At 39.9% G+C, this 17,843-nt stretch overlaps 3 protein-coding genes across 3 annotated transcripts in view; 1 reads left to right on the top strand and 2 right to left on the bottom strand.

The window, feature by feature from the left end:
• LOC121604362 (histone H3-like) overlaps positions 1-17,843 on the bottom strand; it is a 610,603-nt gene that overhangs the window by 99,956 nt on the left and 492,804 nt on the right. The gene's annotated exons all lie outside the window — the stretch shown is intronic.
• The window catches only part of zgc:163040 (uncharacterized protein LOC100038789 homolog), a 408,070-nt gene that overhangs the window by 129,804 nt on the left and 260,423 nt on the right, over positions 1-17,843 (top strand). The window lies entirely within an intron of this gene.
• The window catches only part of LOC121604381 (myosin-10-like), a 59,734-nt gene that overhangs the window by 38,357 nt on the left and 3,534 nt on the right, over positions 1-17,843 (bottom strand). The window contains exon 3 of the mRNA XM_041933875.1: positions 12,392-12,548. Within this exon, the coding sequence (XP_041789809.1) occupies positions 12,392-12,548 (157 nt within the window). The remainder of the gene's footprint in view (positions 1-12,391; positions 12,549-17,843) is intronic.

Genomic DNA, 17,843 nt, shown 5'->3' with positions numbered 1-17,843 from the left:
TATATTAAGTACAGATTACTTTATTTAAAAAAAAAAGTTTTTTTTGAGGCTGACAGTGATATCAATATTTGGGAATTTTAAAAATCACAGTACAATACACCAGCCAATAAAGTAAATATTTTTCACATAAACATAAACATTCACAAAAACAGCTATCTTGATACAAATCCCTTAGATTTGTTTTTTAAGGAATTGTGACAAATAAACATAGTAATTAGGACATTTTACAGTTGAAAAATTAGCTTATCAGTGATCTATTATGGACAAACTACAAAAAGCTGACACATGATGATTACCCCAAAGCTAGTTTGGCATTTCTGTGCTGACATTTCTTGTTACTTATACACTGATAGCCACGTATCTGAAATAAGTTACAACTGGAATGAGGCTACTGAAGACTAAACTGTACTTTTGTCATCTGTTTTGGCTTTTACTGGAAGTAAATTATTATAATGATGTCTTAAAATGTCAGATAGATTAATAAAATGAAATGTGCTCAAGTTTGATTGAACATAGGGTCAGCCACTTAGAGCATGATGACACAAATAGTGATCCAATTCTTTTGTTGTCTGAAATGAATGAATGTTAATGTGAGCTATGCTGGGGGCAATTAGCACTATGGTCATGTGGCAATAAAATATGACATCTAATGCATCCCCATTACCCTCAGGGGTATTCCAGTTTGAAGTGTCTTGTGAGCTTGGAGTGAGGCAGATCAGAGTCATCTAGAGGCCCTATAGGGGTAAATAATGGTGATGATGTCATGGGAACACAGTACTTTGTCTTTCCGTCAATGCTCCCCCCTGTGATAAGGCCGCCTGTCCAGTCACATGGCTGGCTGAGCAGCAAGAAGTCCAAAGATTAGATAAAAGTCAACAGACACTCTGCACTCTGCAGACTTAATTTTATATTGTTCATTCAGAGTTGTCTCTGTCAATGAGAACTGCAACTGTATAAGATGTATTCAGTAAAAACAGTAGCAATGTCAAAATTAATCAATTGAGATCAGGATTATTTATTTATCAAGAATATCCATTTTGAATTCCATCTTTTCAAACAGATGGAATTCAACTTCAAAATTAACTGCCTAGAATTTCACATTCAAATGATTAATTAAAATAAGACTTGATATCCCAGCGTCATCTTTAGAACATTGTGAAATGAAATAAACATGATGCTACAATGTAACAATGCCACACAACATGAAATCAAATAATATGGATTTATCACCACATACAAAAATGCAGCTACAGTACATTGCACTTGCAGGTTGGTTTAACAGTTTACAATTAATTGTGCACTCACTTAGTAAGTGCTCATTCATCAAAGGGGCTGATCTCAGAGGCCATGAATACTGTAACTGTATTGCAGAGTCGACATGTTCGTTAATTGAAGGAGTTACTGGTGATTGGCAAGAGGGTGCTTTAGTAGATTGACTTGGTGAGCCATTAATAACTCAGGGAATGATGCATCTTTTCTGAAGACTGAACAGACTGAAAAAAGCCATGCCCTCACGTTTGCCCTGAACAAATGGTTGCAAGGCAACAAGAGCTTGCAAATGAATTGATTTTGGATCTGAAGTGTTACAGCAGGCAGAAAATGCAACACACTGATACAATTTCTCTGTTTGTGAATCAGTGGATTCAACCCACTGTATGTCCAGAATCTGCTTAAGTATTCTAATAATGCAGAAGTAAAAAATGAGATTTTTTGCAAAGGAATAAAAACTGCTGGATGAACAGAGAGAAAATTTAGTGTGGCTGGATTCCTTTGCTATTCCAACAACAAGCTAACAGGACATATTAAAACCAGATGTAATTGGAAAACAGCTGATCATTTAACCATCTGGACGGCAGAGCACACTTTCATTCAGTTTAGCGTGGTTGGTCTGGCAGCTCCCCAATCCAGGTTGCAGGACGCTCATTTTGTATTCAAGCCTCTAGGTTTTTTCAAATATGTAAGAACACTTAAATGTATACAACCTGCGGGTCAGGACCACCCCCAGAGGCTCTCAAGATTAAAAATCGCAAAATTGTATTTATTTTTCTCTAATTTAGCTCATGTGAAAGACTGGAGACTTTCACTGAAACCTCTAAAAATCTATTAATTGACACAATCCAAAGAAGAAAAATCACACTCTGGTCACAAGTAAACACTGCTTCATTTTGAGGTGTCACAAGCCAAAAATGTTAGAAAACAACTGCTCTAACCCATGCTGTGAATATTTCAACTTATTTTGTACATTTTGAGTTCCAGGCAAGAGGTGAAGGTTTCCTGGACAGAAGTGCTGACTTTGGGGTAAAATGGGGGAAGGTAATGTGACCAAGGACACAGCTGGGTGGCTCATCAGGGACAACCTGGGTTTCCTGCCTTCAACCAGGAACTTCCTGCAGTTCAGTACTGTAAGAAGGGGTATGGGCTTCAGACTTATGCATTCAAGCAATTGCATGCACGAAAGCTACACCCGTCCTTCAGAATTTGTCAAGCTATGCTCCATGCATGACAGACCACGTGCAAACACAATCCCCAGTTAGCCCCCACCTCTTTCTCATCTCTCTTTACATTCAAGCCCCTATCTGAATCAGACACAAACACAACGCTGCTCAGAACGCTAGTGTCTCCTTTATCAGACTGGCTGCAGACACAGTGGAAAGATATGATCCAGTCATTGTGAGACTGCTCACTTCCACTCATCAATTTGCCAGGACTGCTGCAACCCTAACAACCTCTCCAGACTGTAAAGCGCTGATTACTGTCAGAGGACTGTGTGTCTGTGCAGATGAGAACTACCCAAACAGGGGCTGTTATTTTCGGAACATTACTTGATGGCCATAAGGACTGTTTTGTGGGTTTCGCATGATTGGTAATGCTCTTGCCAGCTTCACATGACTCCATTATGTTGGGTAGGCAGTGAAGATTCCCCCAGGATATATAATATTATTAGTTAAAGTGAAAGCGGAAAAGTCTGAGTACATTCAAACATACCATTTAGATCAAAATTTTTAAAGACAAAAACATTGTCAGATCCTAAAAATAGCAAGATCATATACAAGCTGGAATAAAGCAGATGATTTGAGTGTTTCAGACAGACGGGTTTAAAAGATTTGTTTTATGCTACAGGCCACATAAATGTTGATAAAAGTAGTACTGATAGAAAAGGCCGCGTCAACGGTCTTACAAACTGGTGACAGTGAAATATTTGATGATGTCTTGTGTCTTTGACATGAACACAGCAGCTTTGCATGTGGTGTTTCTCCCAGTAAAGATAGAGGGGGGGGGGTTGATCTCAGCTCACGACAGTGAGCTCATTGTGAGACTGTGGCACGCTGGGCCTGGGCCAGTGTTTGTCACTGATGGCTAATGCCTGTATTTAGGAGTGGCAATGAAGTGCAAACATGCACCTCAGAAGCCAGTGCTACCCACTGAGCTGGCCGTTACTAAAGTCTCACAGCAGGACAAACACCTCCAGAAACCATAGTGATGTCAATAGTAAAGCACATCAGTTCACTGTTAACAGAAGGAAATAGAGCTTTTTCTCTGTGCTGTCTTAGAACAAACTCAGAGCAATCCTGTTACTGATGATGTTTGCTTAGGTACAGACGGTATATTAAGCCATTACCGAAGTCTTCAACTAGCATTTGCAAATGTTAATGCAGTAAATAAGCATCCACTCAACTATGAAATGGAAGTCAAAGACCTTGTTTCCTCTTCAGTACCATACAGAACGATCCACTGCTTACCTTTCTCCTGAAGCAAATATTGACAAGAAATGCTGATTAGAGCACATCAGTTACACAGCTGCATTACACGATTATTTTTAATGGAGACCTAAATTCAAATTTCAGCCACAGCACATCCTTCCAGCTTTGCACACCTCACACAGGTGCTTTTAATTCCCCTTATAGATTAAACCTATAGTCAGCTTTAAGCTTGTTGGAGACATGCTGTGAATTGTGTGTTGTCACAAAAATATATGGGCTGATAAAAATGGTAAAAAAGTGTAAGTAGTCCCGTCCTGAAAGGCGCCACTAAACCAACACAGGGGTGAAGGAGATCAAGCATGCACATCTAGAGACTGTATATCATGAGTCATCTTTACAAAAATAAAATACTTTTTGACATAAACTGCTACATTTAGCTGCTCCTGCTTATCAAGCTAGTGCCATCAGAAAAAAATAAATAAAATAACATGTTAGGCTAAATGCATAGAAACCCTGAAAACAGCACACAGCACAAATGTAAGACTTTAAATTAACATTGTTCACTTATGAAATTGAGCTTGAAAACTGTACTTTCAAAACCCTGGACTAGTAAATAAAATGTACAACAGAATTAATGAAAACAAACAGTGATGAACAGTTTTTGAAGTACTGTATTTAGCTGTTCCTGATCATCAAGCTAGGGCTCTAAGAACAATATAATGTATATGTCCTGCCTTCTCCTGTCATGCAATGAGTCTACCTAGTGCTGGCTCTATTTTTAAATCCATTGGGAATTTTGAATTTGAGGTTTAACCATTTGAGGTTGCTGTGGCCAGTCAGTGTGTAGTGTTTGGCAACATGAAGTCAGGAGCTATGAGTTCGTTTCAACAGAGCATAGGAAATATATGCCTGTAAGAATGAGAACACATGTCTTATGTTCCGCATATTACAGCATGCAGCCTATTATGCTATCCTAATTCATATATGAAGGAATTGATGAAAATCTGAGGACAAGTGGTTAGCTGGACACTTTGGAAATGCCAATTGTCAGTCCATAACTCTGCTAAAATCATTTTTTACGAACCTGGGTGGCGAACCCCAACCATTTAGCTGCAATTCAAGCCTCAGATTTAATTTTGTTTTAAATAATCCAAATCTAGCCATATATCCAGATTGATGCAACACTGGCTTCAGGGCTGTGATGACTAACATCAGACAAAGAAAAAAAAAAAACTCCAAAACTGCATGATAACTATGCATGGACTACCACATTTATTTGATTTTCCAATGAAAATAAAGTAGTGGGTCTAGTATGCCATGTGGCAATTATGGGATTCGCTTCTAAGCACAGGAGTGTTGGCATGAAACTATAACAACAACAGAGCAGAAATCTTAAGCATTACTGATTTTGAAGAATTCTGGGTGTCTGTAGTGTCCTTTCTGGAACAGGAAAGCTATCTCCTAACACAAAGACAGCTTGTGACTATTAGTGTAACACCTCAGAGCAGTCATACTTATGACAAGGCGCCAAAGGGGCTTTATAGCCTACCAAAAGAAGGCTATGGTCATGTTTGCAATGGCATGAACAAAGACTTTTCTCTCATCTTCGCTGTTCCTTATAAATACAAGATAACCATTTACTATTGGTCAAAAGGGACTGGACTGTCCCTTGACAGAGACATATCTTTCCATGTTTTAAAAGTCAAAACAATCAATCATTTTAAACCACCCATTTTAGGGCTATATTGGCAAAGGCCTCTGGTGTGGCCAGAACTTGGGCTGATGCTTAAGCCAAGGACTTACAGATGGAAAGAAATCAAATGAAGATCCAGAGTATTTGGTTTCCTATGTGGAGCATTTCTGAGAAAAAAAACTCTGTAATAAAATCTGATAGGGACATTAACTGGGTCTGGGAAACACTGACAATGGGATTTTGATTTGTATTCAAGGTATTCATGCAAACTGAAGTTAAGAAACTAGTCCAGAAAATAATTCAGGAAATCTGAGATTAATATCTACATCAGGTGCAAAATAAATCAATGGTGACAGGTAGTGTGGCAGCCAAGGAGAGGTGAGTGAGATGGAAAATCACAGAGTGTGAAAGGGAAAAATAGGACATACTGACAGAGAGATATATTTAAGAGAGACAGAAGAATAAGACGAAATAGCAGAAATAGATAGGGATGCACGATAACTGTTTTTTAAAACCGATACCGATAACTGATAACTTTCAGCTCCTAAAGGCCGATACCGATAACCGATAACACACACATATACCTAACATCATGACATCAATACCACGAACAAAACCAAAATCAGTTTTGACTCTTTAAATGAGGAGATATTTATTTTTCCAATGAAAAACTATTGGTAAGCCTCTCAAACATGTTCTTAAAGCTATCAAACAAACCTATTTGATATCTCACATCAATTTAAATAAGGTGCAATACTTAATGATATAAAAAATAAAGGCCCCTTGAAATGATGCAAATACATGCATCAAGATTACAAACTGAAAAAGTGCATTCCAGAAGTTTACAAAAAATAAATATACATAGAAAATTAATGCACTGGCACAAGTTAGATTCAAACATTTCTATTTAAACAAACTGAAAAAGTGCATTCCTCAATGACAACAAAAATAATGCACAGTGCATATTGTACTGACAGAAGTTAGAAGATGGCAGTCTTAAATACCAGTAAATAACAGTCAGACTAAAGGGCCAATCCCTTAATGTACCAAGCTCAATAACAAATCGCCAGCTGATTTGAGTGGCATAATATGGAGCATTTTCCGTACATTATTTTTAATTTGTTTGGAGAGGACCAAACACTTGGCTGGAGAATGATGTCCCCAGCAAAAAAGATGAGAAAAGTAAAGAACAACGCTGGACCGACAGGAGGAGCGATATTAAGACACAAAAGACTTGAGGACGCAGAGATTGACCAGACTGAAGCCGACAGACACGAAAAAAACACCAAGAGAAACACAGCATGGACGATTGGTCTGCTAAAAGACTGCTGAGTGGAGACAAAACTGGAGACAGATTTTTTAATGTCTGACGCTGAAAGCAGAAATCAGCTGATGCAGGACTTTTATCCATCAGTCCGAAAAAATAGCGGTAAAACAAACCAAACAGCTACGTCTCTCTCAGGTCTGGGATATCCCATCACTTCTCCACATTTTACATGATTTCGCTGAATATCTGTAAAGAAATAAGTTTTCCTGCCTGCCGGCCTGTGCACAGTGAGAGGCGGTTGCTACGCAACGTACGTGTTTACTTTCAGAGCCGCTGCGCAGTGAGAGTGGTGACAGGCAAGAGTAGACTCATTTTAAATCAATAAAATATGTTTTAATCAGTATTTTGTGTCACACTATTGAATGCTTTAGTAGTAAGCCGTGTCCTAAGCGGGATAACGTATAGTGAGTAGTTTCCTACGGAGAAGCGTCGCGGCGGGCTTCTATGTCATCCTGAAGGAAGATACATGATCCCTTACTTAGACTTATCTATGTAAACAAACTGAAGAAGGGCAGTCCATAGTAAGTCAAGCACCATCACGTCCATGATTAAATCTTCAATAACCTTAGCCCGTGGGTCATCTTTGGCAAATGTCTTGGACTTTTCGAAAGCTTCGCCGTCGCGTAAGTCCCGGTGGCTTCTTTGCGGCTGCCTTGCTAACGTTAGCGTCTTTAGCAGGCCGGCCGTCCTCATACGCTTTCCAAACTCCGTCAAAGCGGTGGTTATGTTTCAGGTGACAGATCGGGTATTAAAGCTTGTGCCATTTCTCGCTCCTAGTGGAACTCGCTTGGAACATTTGTTACGAATAACCAGCGAACAATCTTCTTCGAAAACTTTGAAGAAGTCTGAACTCTGTTTTCATAAGCACGCTGTACCGCATGCTGCATTCAAGGTGTAACGAACATTCCCCCGTTCCCTCGTTTGCCAGTCGTTCTTTCGGCCTATAAGTTCATGTTTCTATTTTTTGTGTGTAACATGTAAAAAAATACTGCAAATGTTAATTCAAGTCAGCAACTAGCAAAATTATGACCAAGTTAACGAGTTGTTTTCTGGCATGAGGGGGTATTCTTGATTTTTTCCCAGTGAGAAAGAGTTTTTCTGATTATGCTAACGTCACTTGTACGCAGCATTCACTGCAGGCTATTCGGGTCTCATAGTGGGAGCGAGGCACTGCCGTGCTGACAAAAACACATATGTTATCGGGGCTGTTCATCATGATATCAGACTTATCGGAATGACATCATAATTTCCTGTTATCGGCCCAATAACTATCGGCCCAATAATTATCGTGCATCCCTAGAAATAGATCTACCACTAATCATAATATTGTATAATGAAATACTGGCCCATAACACCCTTCCAGTAGCTGATGTAAAGAAAACAGTCACCAGGTGATGTTTGGACATAAACAGCTGAGATAGGAGCAGATTCTTACAAAACAAGACTGCCAGAATGTATTTCATGCTAGGTGAGCATTTCTAAGATGGACAGAGGGACAATAAGGCACTTTTGGAATTTTGTGGGGTGTCTTTGTGGAGACAATCGCCAAGTCTCTCAAACAAAATGGCCATGCTAACTAGACATCACTGAACTCAACATAAGACACTACCTCTGAACAAGCCACATCTTAAAAACAGATTTTTTGTCTTTGGTCACAGCTCAGAGATGTACGTACCACCATTTCTGAGTTCAAACAGATGTTACTGGATAGATTTCATAGCTTGTTAAAATGTATAATCAGTACTTCCAGTAACAGATTTGTTGTAAAATGTAAATCCATTCAAAGTCACTTTTAAAAAAGTTTCTTTATGTGGCTCCTTAATTTTTGGCAGCACAGCAAAGATATATTGTATCCCTCTCTGTAGTTTACTCACCTGTCCTATTAAAAATTAATTTGAAGGGAGATACCGAAGAACTATGGCAGTATTATTTAGGATAAAACAGTGAGTTCTATTATGATCTATTACAAATAAAGCAGGAGTGCTCCTTCAGTTACTGACTGAGCAGCTTCACCTTCCACAACTGCATCTGTTTTTCTAGGGGGATCAATCTTTGAGAGAAGCAGAACAAAAGTGTCAGTGATTGTATATCTGTCTCTCATCCGCAGCTCCTGGAGGCATATTTCTGACGTGTGATTAGTGATTAAAAAGAAGCTTTTCTTTTCTACAACATGACAAAAAGTTTAGCAAAAGGTTACTGTTTGCTTAATGTGCTCTGGTGTGCCCAGGTAGGAGGTTTGAGGCTGAAAGAGCCTGGCATCAAGCCCCAGTTCAGAAGGCCACTGAAGTCAGCATGCTGTTTATTACAGACCTCATCAGTGCCAGGCGGCGATCAGGTGCCAGGTTTGCTGACAGTGCAGCACTGTGCCATTCTAAACATTCCTAAGATCATTCCTGACAGTATAGATTACACTACACACGGGAAACTTTATGGAGCATACTTTGCATTCTTCAAATAAGTAATTCAATCTTCTATCAATACCAGTAGAGCTGCTGACATGTGAGATGAGAAGTGCTTTGATAATTGTTGATCAAATGAACCTCTATGAGAGAAATCAAAGAGCTGTGCTTTGGGAAAAACTTCACTAAGCTAAGATGGATATAGCTGGACTTGACATAACACCCTGATTACACACCAGAGAGAGACTCAAGAAGGGGGGTCCTTCAACATTTCCACTGAAACAAAGACCCCCTGTTTCAAAACCCCACCTAGGGAGGCTTGCAGTGCTCTAGATGCATGTCCACTCTTGGAATCCGTCGCAACTGCTGACATGACCGGTCCTTCAGCACGTTTCCATTCAAGCAAGCATCAGCATTTTCTCACAACACATTTCCAAATATGATAAAATTAGCTTCTTTTGCGTCACTGAGTTCACATCGGCAGAGCAGCAGAGGCAGTTACGTAAAATATCTGGACCGCTAATCAATGACAGATGTGCAGTAAGTTCTAGAGGTCTGCTTACACACCCAGTCTTTGTTAGGTAACACCTCATTTAACCTCCCATCTGAGCACTGACTGGCTTCACAGCAATGCTGAGGTAATTAACAGATCTCTGCAAGGTTGAGACACCCTTCAGCCGTAAATGTGACTGAACAATCTGTTCAGCTCCAAAGGCTATATATCAGAGGAAACAACGTTTTTGTCTTTCCTGTTCAGATTGAAAACTGCAAAGTCTACACGTGAAGTGTGAAGGGTCATATTTTAATTAGCCAAATTTATTGAAATATTCTTTCAATAACTGGGACTGGGTTGGGCAATATGGTGACATAAAACATGACATGATGTCAACAGTCAGATATTTTACCAGACTGTTTATATTGTGGTAGTTATCTGTTTAATATCTTTGGTTGTATTGGACTAGGGCTGCAACTATAGATGATTTTAATTTTGGAGCTAAAGTGCTTGATTTTCCTGTTGTGGACTATTGTGGAAACATGGTTGTGCAACATGGCGGACTAAGTGGACGAGGACCCGCACTCTCTAAAGCTATGAAGAGCTCATTCTGTTGTAACGGAAATAAAATTACTCTTATTTTCAGGTAATTATACACTAATGAAAACATAGCTATGAATATTATATTAGATTTCTGGCAATAACTCATCCTAAATCCTACACACTGACCTTTAAATATTTCATCGAAATTGTTGTTTATTGACTAACTGATTAAAGATATATTGTTTCAGCATTACACTGGACCATTGTCGGCAATTTTGCAGAAGTGCTTTGTGGCATTATTGGACATTTATATGGTTCTTGCATTGAAGTGATGAATTATCTTGATTTGTCAGGTATTTCATTTGTTGATTGAGCCAAAAACACACATTCCAGTCTGGTTGTTGTAAGTATAAACCACCCGGATACACAATATCATCCATATAGCCAACTCATAACAAGGACACATAAATGCTATCCGCCTAAGTGTTTGGCCGTCCAATGACTTCACCGCCCACTTTGAGAAAGTGAAAAAAAAAAAGCTTGCTGAAATGCTCTGGGCCACAGCTGAACAGCAGCTGGCCTCAACTAATCTCCAACCTACAAACCTCCTTTTCAACTACAACACCGATAATTCTGATACAACCATGACTGAAAATGGGTTGGAGTAGCAGTGCCTTAAGAACTACTGGTTAAGCTTGTGTACTCTGAGACAGAGTAAATACATGCAGCTCTTTGAAAAGCTTAGGGGCAAAGGTCATTGCTTCGAGAAAATAAGAAAACTCATATATATGTTGGAATCAACGCATTACTAATTGACAGGTCTCCCAGCCCTGCCCCCATGCATCTATGTCCATTCATGTCGCTTCTACATGAACAGTGTGTGTGAAGAATAGAGGGTGTGAAGAAAAGAGGAGGAGGTAACAACAACAAACTAGCTGGACTAAATGACGAGCTGGCAGAGGTCCACAACAGCCACAAAGAGGCTGCGACTGAAACTATGTCCCTGTGCTTGTACATCATCAACTGTGAAGAGACAATACCATTAAATCAACATCACAACAAGCATATTTGGACTAAATCTTATAAATTACAACCGTGTCTAAAAAATCTGTGTGTCTAAGTGTCTAATTTCTGGTAAAAAATAAATAAACAAATATAAGTGAGAAATGTCTTGCAACTGTCACTTATGACAAAAGTTTCTGTGTTAAGGCCATCATCAAGCTACATGGTGACACTACCAAAACTTCTTTCTGTGTACCAACAAGGGGAAAGTAAAGCCTAAAGGGCCGACGAGACTGTCCAGTTTGTCACCACCCCCACTGGTCGGCCCTCGCAATCACACAAAGGACCTATTGTCCAGCACAATGGGGTCACCCTCTCTGTTCTCGCTGGTCTGATCCCAGTCAGTCACTGCTCATAGAGCCTGGAAGCTTGCCATCTACCAGGCAAGGATCTTTGAAGACATCATTTTGAGATTTTATGTTGCTAAATGGATTAAAACCGAATAGACGCCAAAAGATGCAAAATAAATCAGTAACTGGGAAAGATATGCAAATATGATGACATTAGTCACATTTGAATGGACTCATAGAGACAGATGCTTGAAAATAGCTAAATGAAAAGTTGGACTGTATGAAGGCCTGAATTGAATTAAAATATAGTATATTTTCAAGTATTATACCGCAAACTTTTAGATTAATTCTTGTTGTAGCGACATGTCTAGCTTTTCTCCATGGATTTTGGCTGCTTCTCGTGTGCATTCCACACATTAGTGACAAAATTATATTTTTGATGTGGAAAAAAGAAAAGTGCCGCCAAAATGCTATGTAAGGCTAAACGATATGCAAAAAATGATATTGTGATTATTTTTGACATTGCAATTGCAATATGAGTCACAATTTGTAGTGGGAATGGTAATTTTTATTCAAGAAGCACATTTCAAACAAGTGGGGCAACAAAAGTCTGGGAAAGTTGTGGAATGCACAGTGAACACCTTTTAGGAACATTCCACCAGTAAACAGGTTCATTGGTAACAGGTGATAGTATCAAATGAAAGGTATGAAAGGGGCATCCTCAAAAGGCGCAGTTGTTCACAAGCAAAATGGAGCGAGGAAGAAGAACATTTCTGAACACTTAAAACAAGCCGTGATTTAAGAAAATTTGATCATTTCTGCATGTGAGGTGGACTGAGGTAGGCGAGAAGCAACCATATACAGCAGTAACACTCAGACTTACCTTGCAGCATGCATCTGTATGCAGACTCGGAGATGGCATAGATGTGAGGGGGCATTTCGTGCCTCTTTTTGCCCCTGTACATCTCAATGATGTTGTCTGAGTAGATGGGCAGGTTTTTGTAGGGATTTATGACCACACAGAAGAGACCAGAGTATGTCTATGAAAAGAGAAGAAAACCATGGTTGAGTGTTTGATGAAACAAATTAATATTTTATAGTATTTCACCATTTATATGCATTGGTTACACAAACTAAACATTGAATAAGCACAAAAAGGAGATCCTGTTAATGCACTGGCGTTGGAACAAAATGGCATATGAGGAATTTGAAGGGAACAGTGCTGAGTGTAGATTATATTGGATGCTCAGGATGCTACCAGTAATTCATTACAATACTATTCTACAATTTGTATTAGTTATTACAATGGTTTATATACAGTAGTTAGCACAGTGCATCTGGGTCCCAGTATCAATGTTATCTTTGTTTTCTAGTTTACGCAAAACTCTCTTAACTTTCAATAGACTTTCATAAATTGCTTGTTTCAGCTTTATGAATGTCATCTTTTCGTAAGGAGGTGCTCGTTGCTGAGGTGCCACTTATGAACAAATCTGTTTGGATGAGTGGTTCTTGCATGAGGCCCGCTGTGTTGTGCAGATTATTAATTCACAGATCATGCCAAAAAGCACTGTACGGCCGCAGGTTGCTGGTATACTGCCAAGTATCCTACAGTATTTAAGATTTTTGCTCCACTCACTTTCCCTCATCATATGTGCCAATTCTCCATTTCTTTTTCTCCACATTAAAGTGGTGGTAATTCTATCCACACAGTGTTTTTCCTGACTGCAGAAATCAGATATGAGGGGATGTGTATGGTGATTTTAATCCACAAAAGTATACCAGTCCATCAGCTGTATAATGCAGACAGACATGCAGTCAGACAGGCCAGGACAGGGTTAATCCCTAACATGTCTGCTGTTGCTGGAATACTCCATTAACTCAAAACTCCATGAGGCACACAGTATACAGTAGACGCTGATGGATTAGGGCTTTTTGAATCACACATCAATGGCTGGGATCAAAACTTTTTGGGTCATAATTCCATTTACCTAGAATGATTATACTTAAGATAAAATTAAAGGTGGTGTCCGTAGCCTTTTTCTCCCCCCTGCCGATCGGTTCTATCTGGAACAATGGTGACACGACTCAAGTCTGCTGTGGGAGGAGAGTGGTGTGTGTGTGTGTGTGTGTGTGTGTGTGTGTGTGTGTGTGTGTGTGCGTGTGTCTCAGAGAAAGACCTTTGACAACTGTTACCTGGCTGGTGGGAGTTCACACCACACATTCACAAGTACACAACACATATCTGTAATCTGACACCATGGAGCCTAAAAGCATATTTTGGTGTAACTGCACCAAAAACACTCAGCCAGGGCTGGTCAGTAATTCAAAATGATCAGCTAGGGTTTTTGAAATTGTAGGATTTTGTTCTGGCAAAGCACACAAAAACGTGTGTGTGGTTAAACAAAAGCAAAGAACTGTAATTTTGAATACTGTGGTACAAACAGCTGAATATCAACAACATGATTATGATGATATTTAATTTAATCGATATTGCCAAAACCTTCACTCAAATGATGATTTAAATTAAATTCAAATGCAGCTAGTAATGGAGTCCAAAGCTGCTAAAATGGAGCAAAAATTGTAATCGTCTCAGAAATGCATAGATAAGAGTTGCACACTCGAGTGATGTCATGTGGTGCTCTAGCCCACGTATGTGTTTGTGTGTGCGTGTGTGGGGGGAGTTAATGTCACCAGATGGCCACCATACCCCCCCCCCTCTCCACCTCTTCCATGCGCACAGATGCTTTAGACACAGCTCTGTGCTGAAACCTGGCCACAGAGAGATCTGTCAGTCTGGGATAACCGGTAGTAACATTAATCTATATTAGTGATTACAGATGCCAATATTCACATCCCTGCCAACTGTCAGTGCCTGTTTAAATCAACTTTATGCTGCTCAGAATCAACTATAAAAACGTTGCCATAATAACCCCTTCCCTACCATAAAAACCCTAGCGAGGGCTCAGCACCAGGCAGACAGATCAGTGCTCCTGACCCAGCATGGGCCACAGGCAGTGGGGAGAAGGATGACTCAGCTGGCTGTCCTTGATGGTGGAGCCCAGGGGGTATTTGGGGGATTAATGAAGCTCTAAGGGCAAGGGGCTACACAACCAGGCATAACAAGACACCAGTCCGCCAGCGTGTTGTGGTTAGCTTCTTTTCTTTATCTACTGATAGCTGAACTACATGTGAATCTTTCAGTACATAATGCCGGTTATTTTAACCTGATAAATGGATTTGAGATGGTAGACACAGGCCTGAGCCCACAACCCAGAGAAACTATGATCGACAGAGGAGAACTCTGACACAGTTGAAAGGATTCCCAGCCCTCCGGAAATGTCCAAATAAATGTCTGTGAACCAAGCAGCGCTTAGCAACAGGGCCTCAGGCTCTCTCAATGGGAAAAGGGGGGACATTTTTTGGGGTCTCTGCTATTGCATGAATCAGTGCCCTCCATAACTGGGCTAACTGGGCTTTACCATGTCTTTTAAACCCTAAAAACTATTTAAGTGTCTTTTCCAATTTCCTGAGGAAATGAAGAACTGCATTCACCTCACACAACACATTTAATTATTTCCAGTAGTGCCCAACTGCCTGACTTTACAAATAGTGACCGACTCGTAGCTCTGTATTCCTCTAAATCTTGAGGTGCTCTTAATCTCAACAGCACTTGATTAAAAGGATGAACCTGTCATCACTGTGTGCTTCTTACTGCTTACGAGAGGGAGCTAACCTAAATTCAAACAGCTTTGATAGCTGAGAGGAGTGGATGCTACCCAGCTAAATGTGACATGGAAGATGACAGCAAACAAAAAGCAAGCAAAAAATGATTTCAGAGACTGAATGCAAATAATCTGTTGCAGACATCTGGAGCTGCCTCCATTAGGCAAAATAACTCTGCTAATGTGTAAACAGGGGAGTGTGATGTTGTACAGAAACAGGGCTGCGTGAGTCATTGAGTTGGGGTTTTACCAAAGCCTGCAGTTCTGCACATGATAGAGAAAACCTTGCAAACTGGCAACAGAGTCACAATCAAGGCAAGGGTTGGATGAAACGTAATGTAATTGTAAATCAAGAATGGCGATTTCTAATGCTGTGCAGCATCATGGTCTAGATCTGAATGGAGACCAGTGAAGCAGCCATGAGAAGAGAAAGACTCATAACATGATCAGTATGTGGAAAAAAATACAAATCTTAGACAGCCCAGATGTTAATTCTCTTGATAAAAGACATTGGAGAGGAAAACGATACTGTGTTCAGGTTACTGTTGTGAACAAAGAGACTTATGCTCCAGTATGAGGCAGGCTTTATGAACACAGAAACAGCCTGCCAATAAAGCATGCACATAAAGCTCTCAGCCTGGAGCTGCCAACCATCCTCATCAGGATGTACACTCTGCACCACCAACACAACATAGGATGAGCATATATAGTGGTGGCCTGCATTCAATAATATATCACTATGACATCATGACTATAGTCAATCCTCCTTTCTTCTGAGCAACTGGCCTGAAACATATTTGCTCATCCATGCTAACAGGAGAGCCAAGCATGACATCGTATATCCAGTGAAATTTCAATGACTGAATCATGTCTCGAATTGTACCAAGTTGTACATTTCTTGGGTCCATAAATTCCCTCTTTTCTCTTTTCTGTTCTAATGTCAACACGTTTCAAGCATGATTATCATCTCTAGATGCACTGCCTTCTGTGTAGATGGAAGTCATCAGAGAGGTTGAGCACTATGTTATGCTGGTCTGACTTAAAGTAACACAAATCCTCAAAAGCAAGACTGGAAAACACACAAAGTCAGGAATGCTACGACTTGGTTAGAGTCATTAAGAGCTGTTCATTAGCTTCACACTTGGGGACTTTGGCTTTTAGAAGAAATAAAAAATATGGTAAATATGGCAGCACACAAATTGACTGAGCCTGAGAAACTGTATCAGAAGAATGTAATGTGTCTGCCACCCTGCAGAAGAGCAAAAAACATTCAAAAGCTGACTGGATTTGCTGTTAATTAAACATTAGTTTTCTGACAGCAAAAGCTTTCAGTTATTTAAGCAGACAGCTGTTGCTTATCTATGAACACAAAGACCTCTGTTAAGGCGGTTTAGTTACAGTGTGACTCAGCACAGGCCTCCCTGAGCCCAGTGATGGGGCTAGGTTCATTTCTCTCTCCCTTAAAAGTTCTCCGGAAATACAATGCTCTTATCACTTGGCCTGAACACATAAAAAGTGAGCTTGATTACTACTCTGCTGTAGCTTATGTAGGAAAAAGAGGGAGTTTTGCAGCAGTACATTCAGAATAAGAATCTGGAATCAATTATTAACTTTAGCCGACAGGTCTACAAAGAGAAAATGATTTATGTTACAAAATTTCATTTAAAGATTCTTGAAAGGTCATGGTCAGCATTGTTCTTATATGGTGGCTAACTTCTGCTCTTGGGAGATACAAACAGACAAAGCAGGCAGGGAGGGAGTCATCAGTAGATGGTGAGCCCACACTGCTATCAAAAATCAAAGAAGAGTATTATAATATCATAGACAGTTTGAGTCCGAACAGAGTCAGAATACCTGTGAATGTATTCTTTCCTTTACTTTTTCCACTGAGGGACATAATACCACTATGCTGGTGGTTTGGCAGGCCATCTATTGGATGATGACAGTGATGTAATCATGCCTCATCAACACAGAATACATAGTGTCTTCATTAACCTTTCAAATGTCATGACTTCATCCATAAAGCTTCCAAAGCTCCATTTCAATGGCCAAGGCAGAAAACCACAAAAATACTTTCAACTACAGCTCATTTCCCTTAAAACCTTATATAATCCCTTGATCTCAAAGAAATATGTATTTATATAATAGACATATATATGTACGTGTGTGTATATACACACACACACACACACAATTCCAGCTATAACCACTTTTTTCTGATATTATATTATGTAAATCTCTTCATGAGTGGAGAGATGTTCCGCTGTCTATATCCTAATCATTGTAACCAGCGCTATGACTGGATGAGGACACAAACTGTCCTTCTCACATTCTGACCCAAGTAAAATCTAGTTTAGTCAAGCTCATTCTGTCTTTGTGACCGGGCCTCTAAGTGTGAAGGCCTCAGCCCCTGCCTCCTCCCTGGCGTCTCAGGTGGCCCACAATCTCTGTGTCTGGGCTATTCTAGGAATGCATGTCACTAAGTGGGTCATAATCACAGTGGAAATTGACAACTTATGTAGGACATGATGCCTTGCTCGATGAAGGATGTGTGTGTCTTAATCTCTTGAATTCAGAGACTCAAGTAAGAAATGCTATGGATAAGATATGTAG

The sequence above is a fragment of the Chelmon rostratus genome, chromosome 3 (genome assembly GCF_017976325.1).
Source record: "Chelmon rostratus isolate fCheRos1 chromosome 3, fCheRos1.pri, whole genome shotgun sequence".
Classification (NCBI taxonomy): Eukaryota; Metazoa; Chordata; class Actinopteri; order Chaetodontiformes; family Chaetodontidae; genus Chelmon; species Chelmon rostratus.
This window is presented reverse-complemented; position numbering and strand designations above follow the sequence as displayed.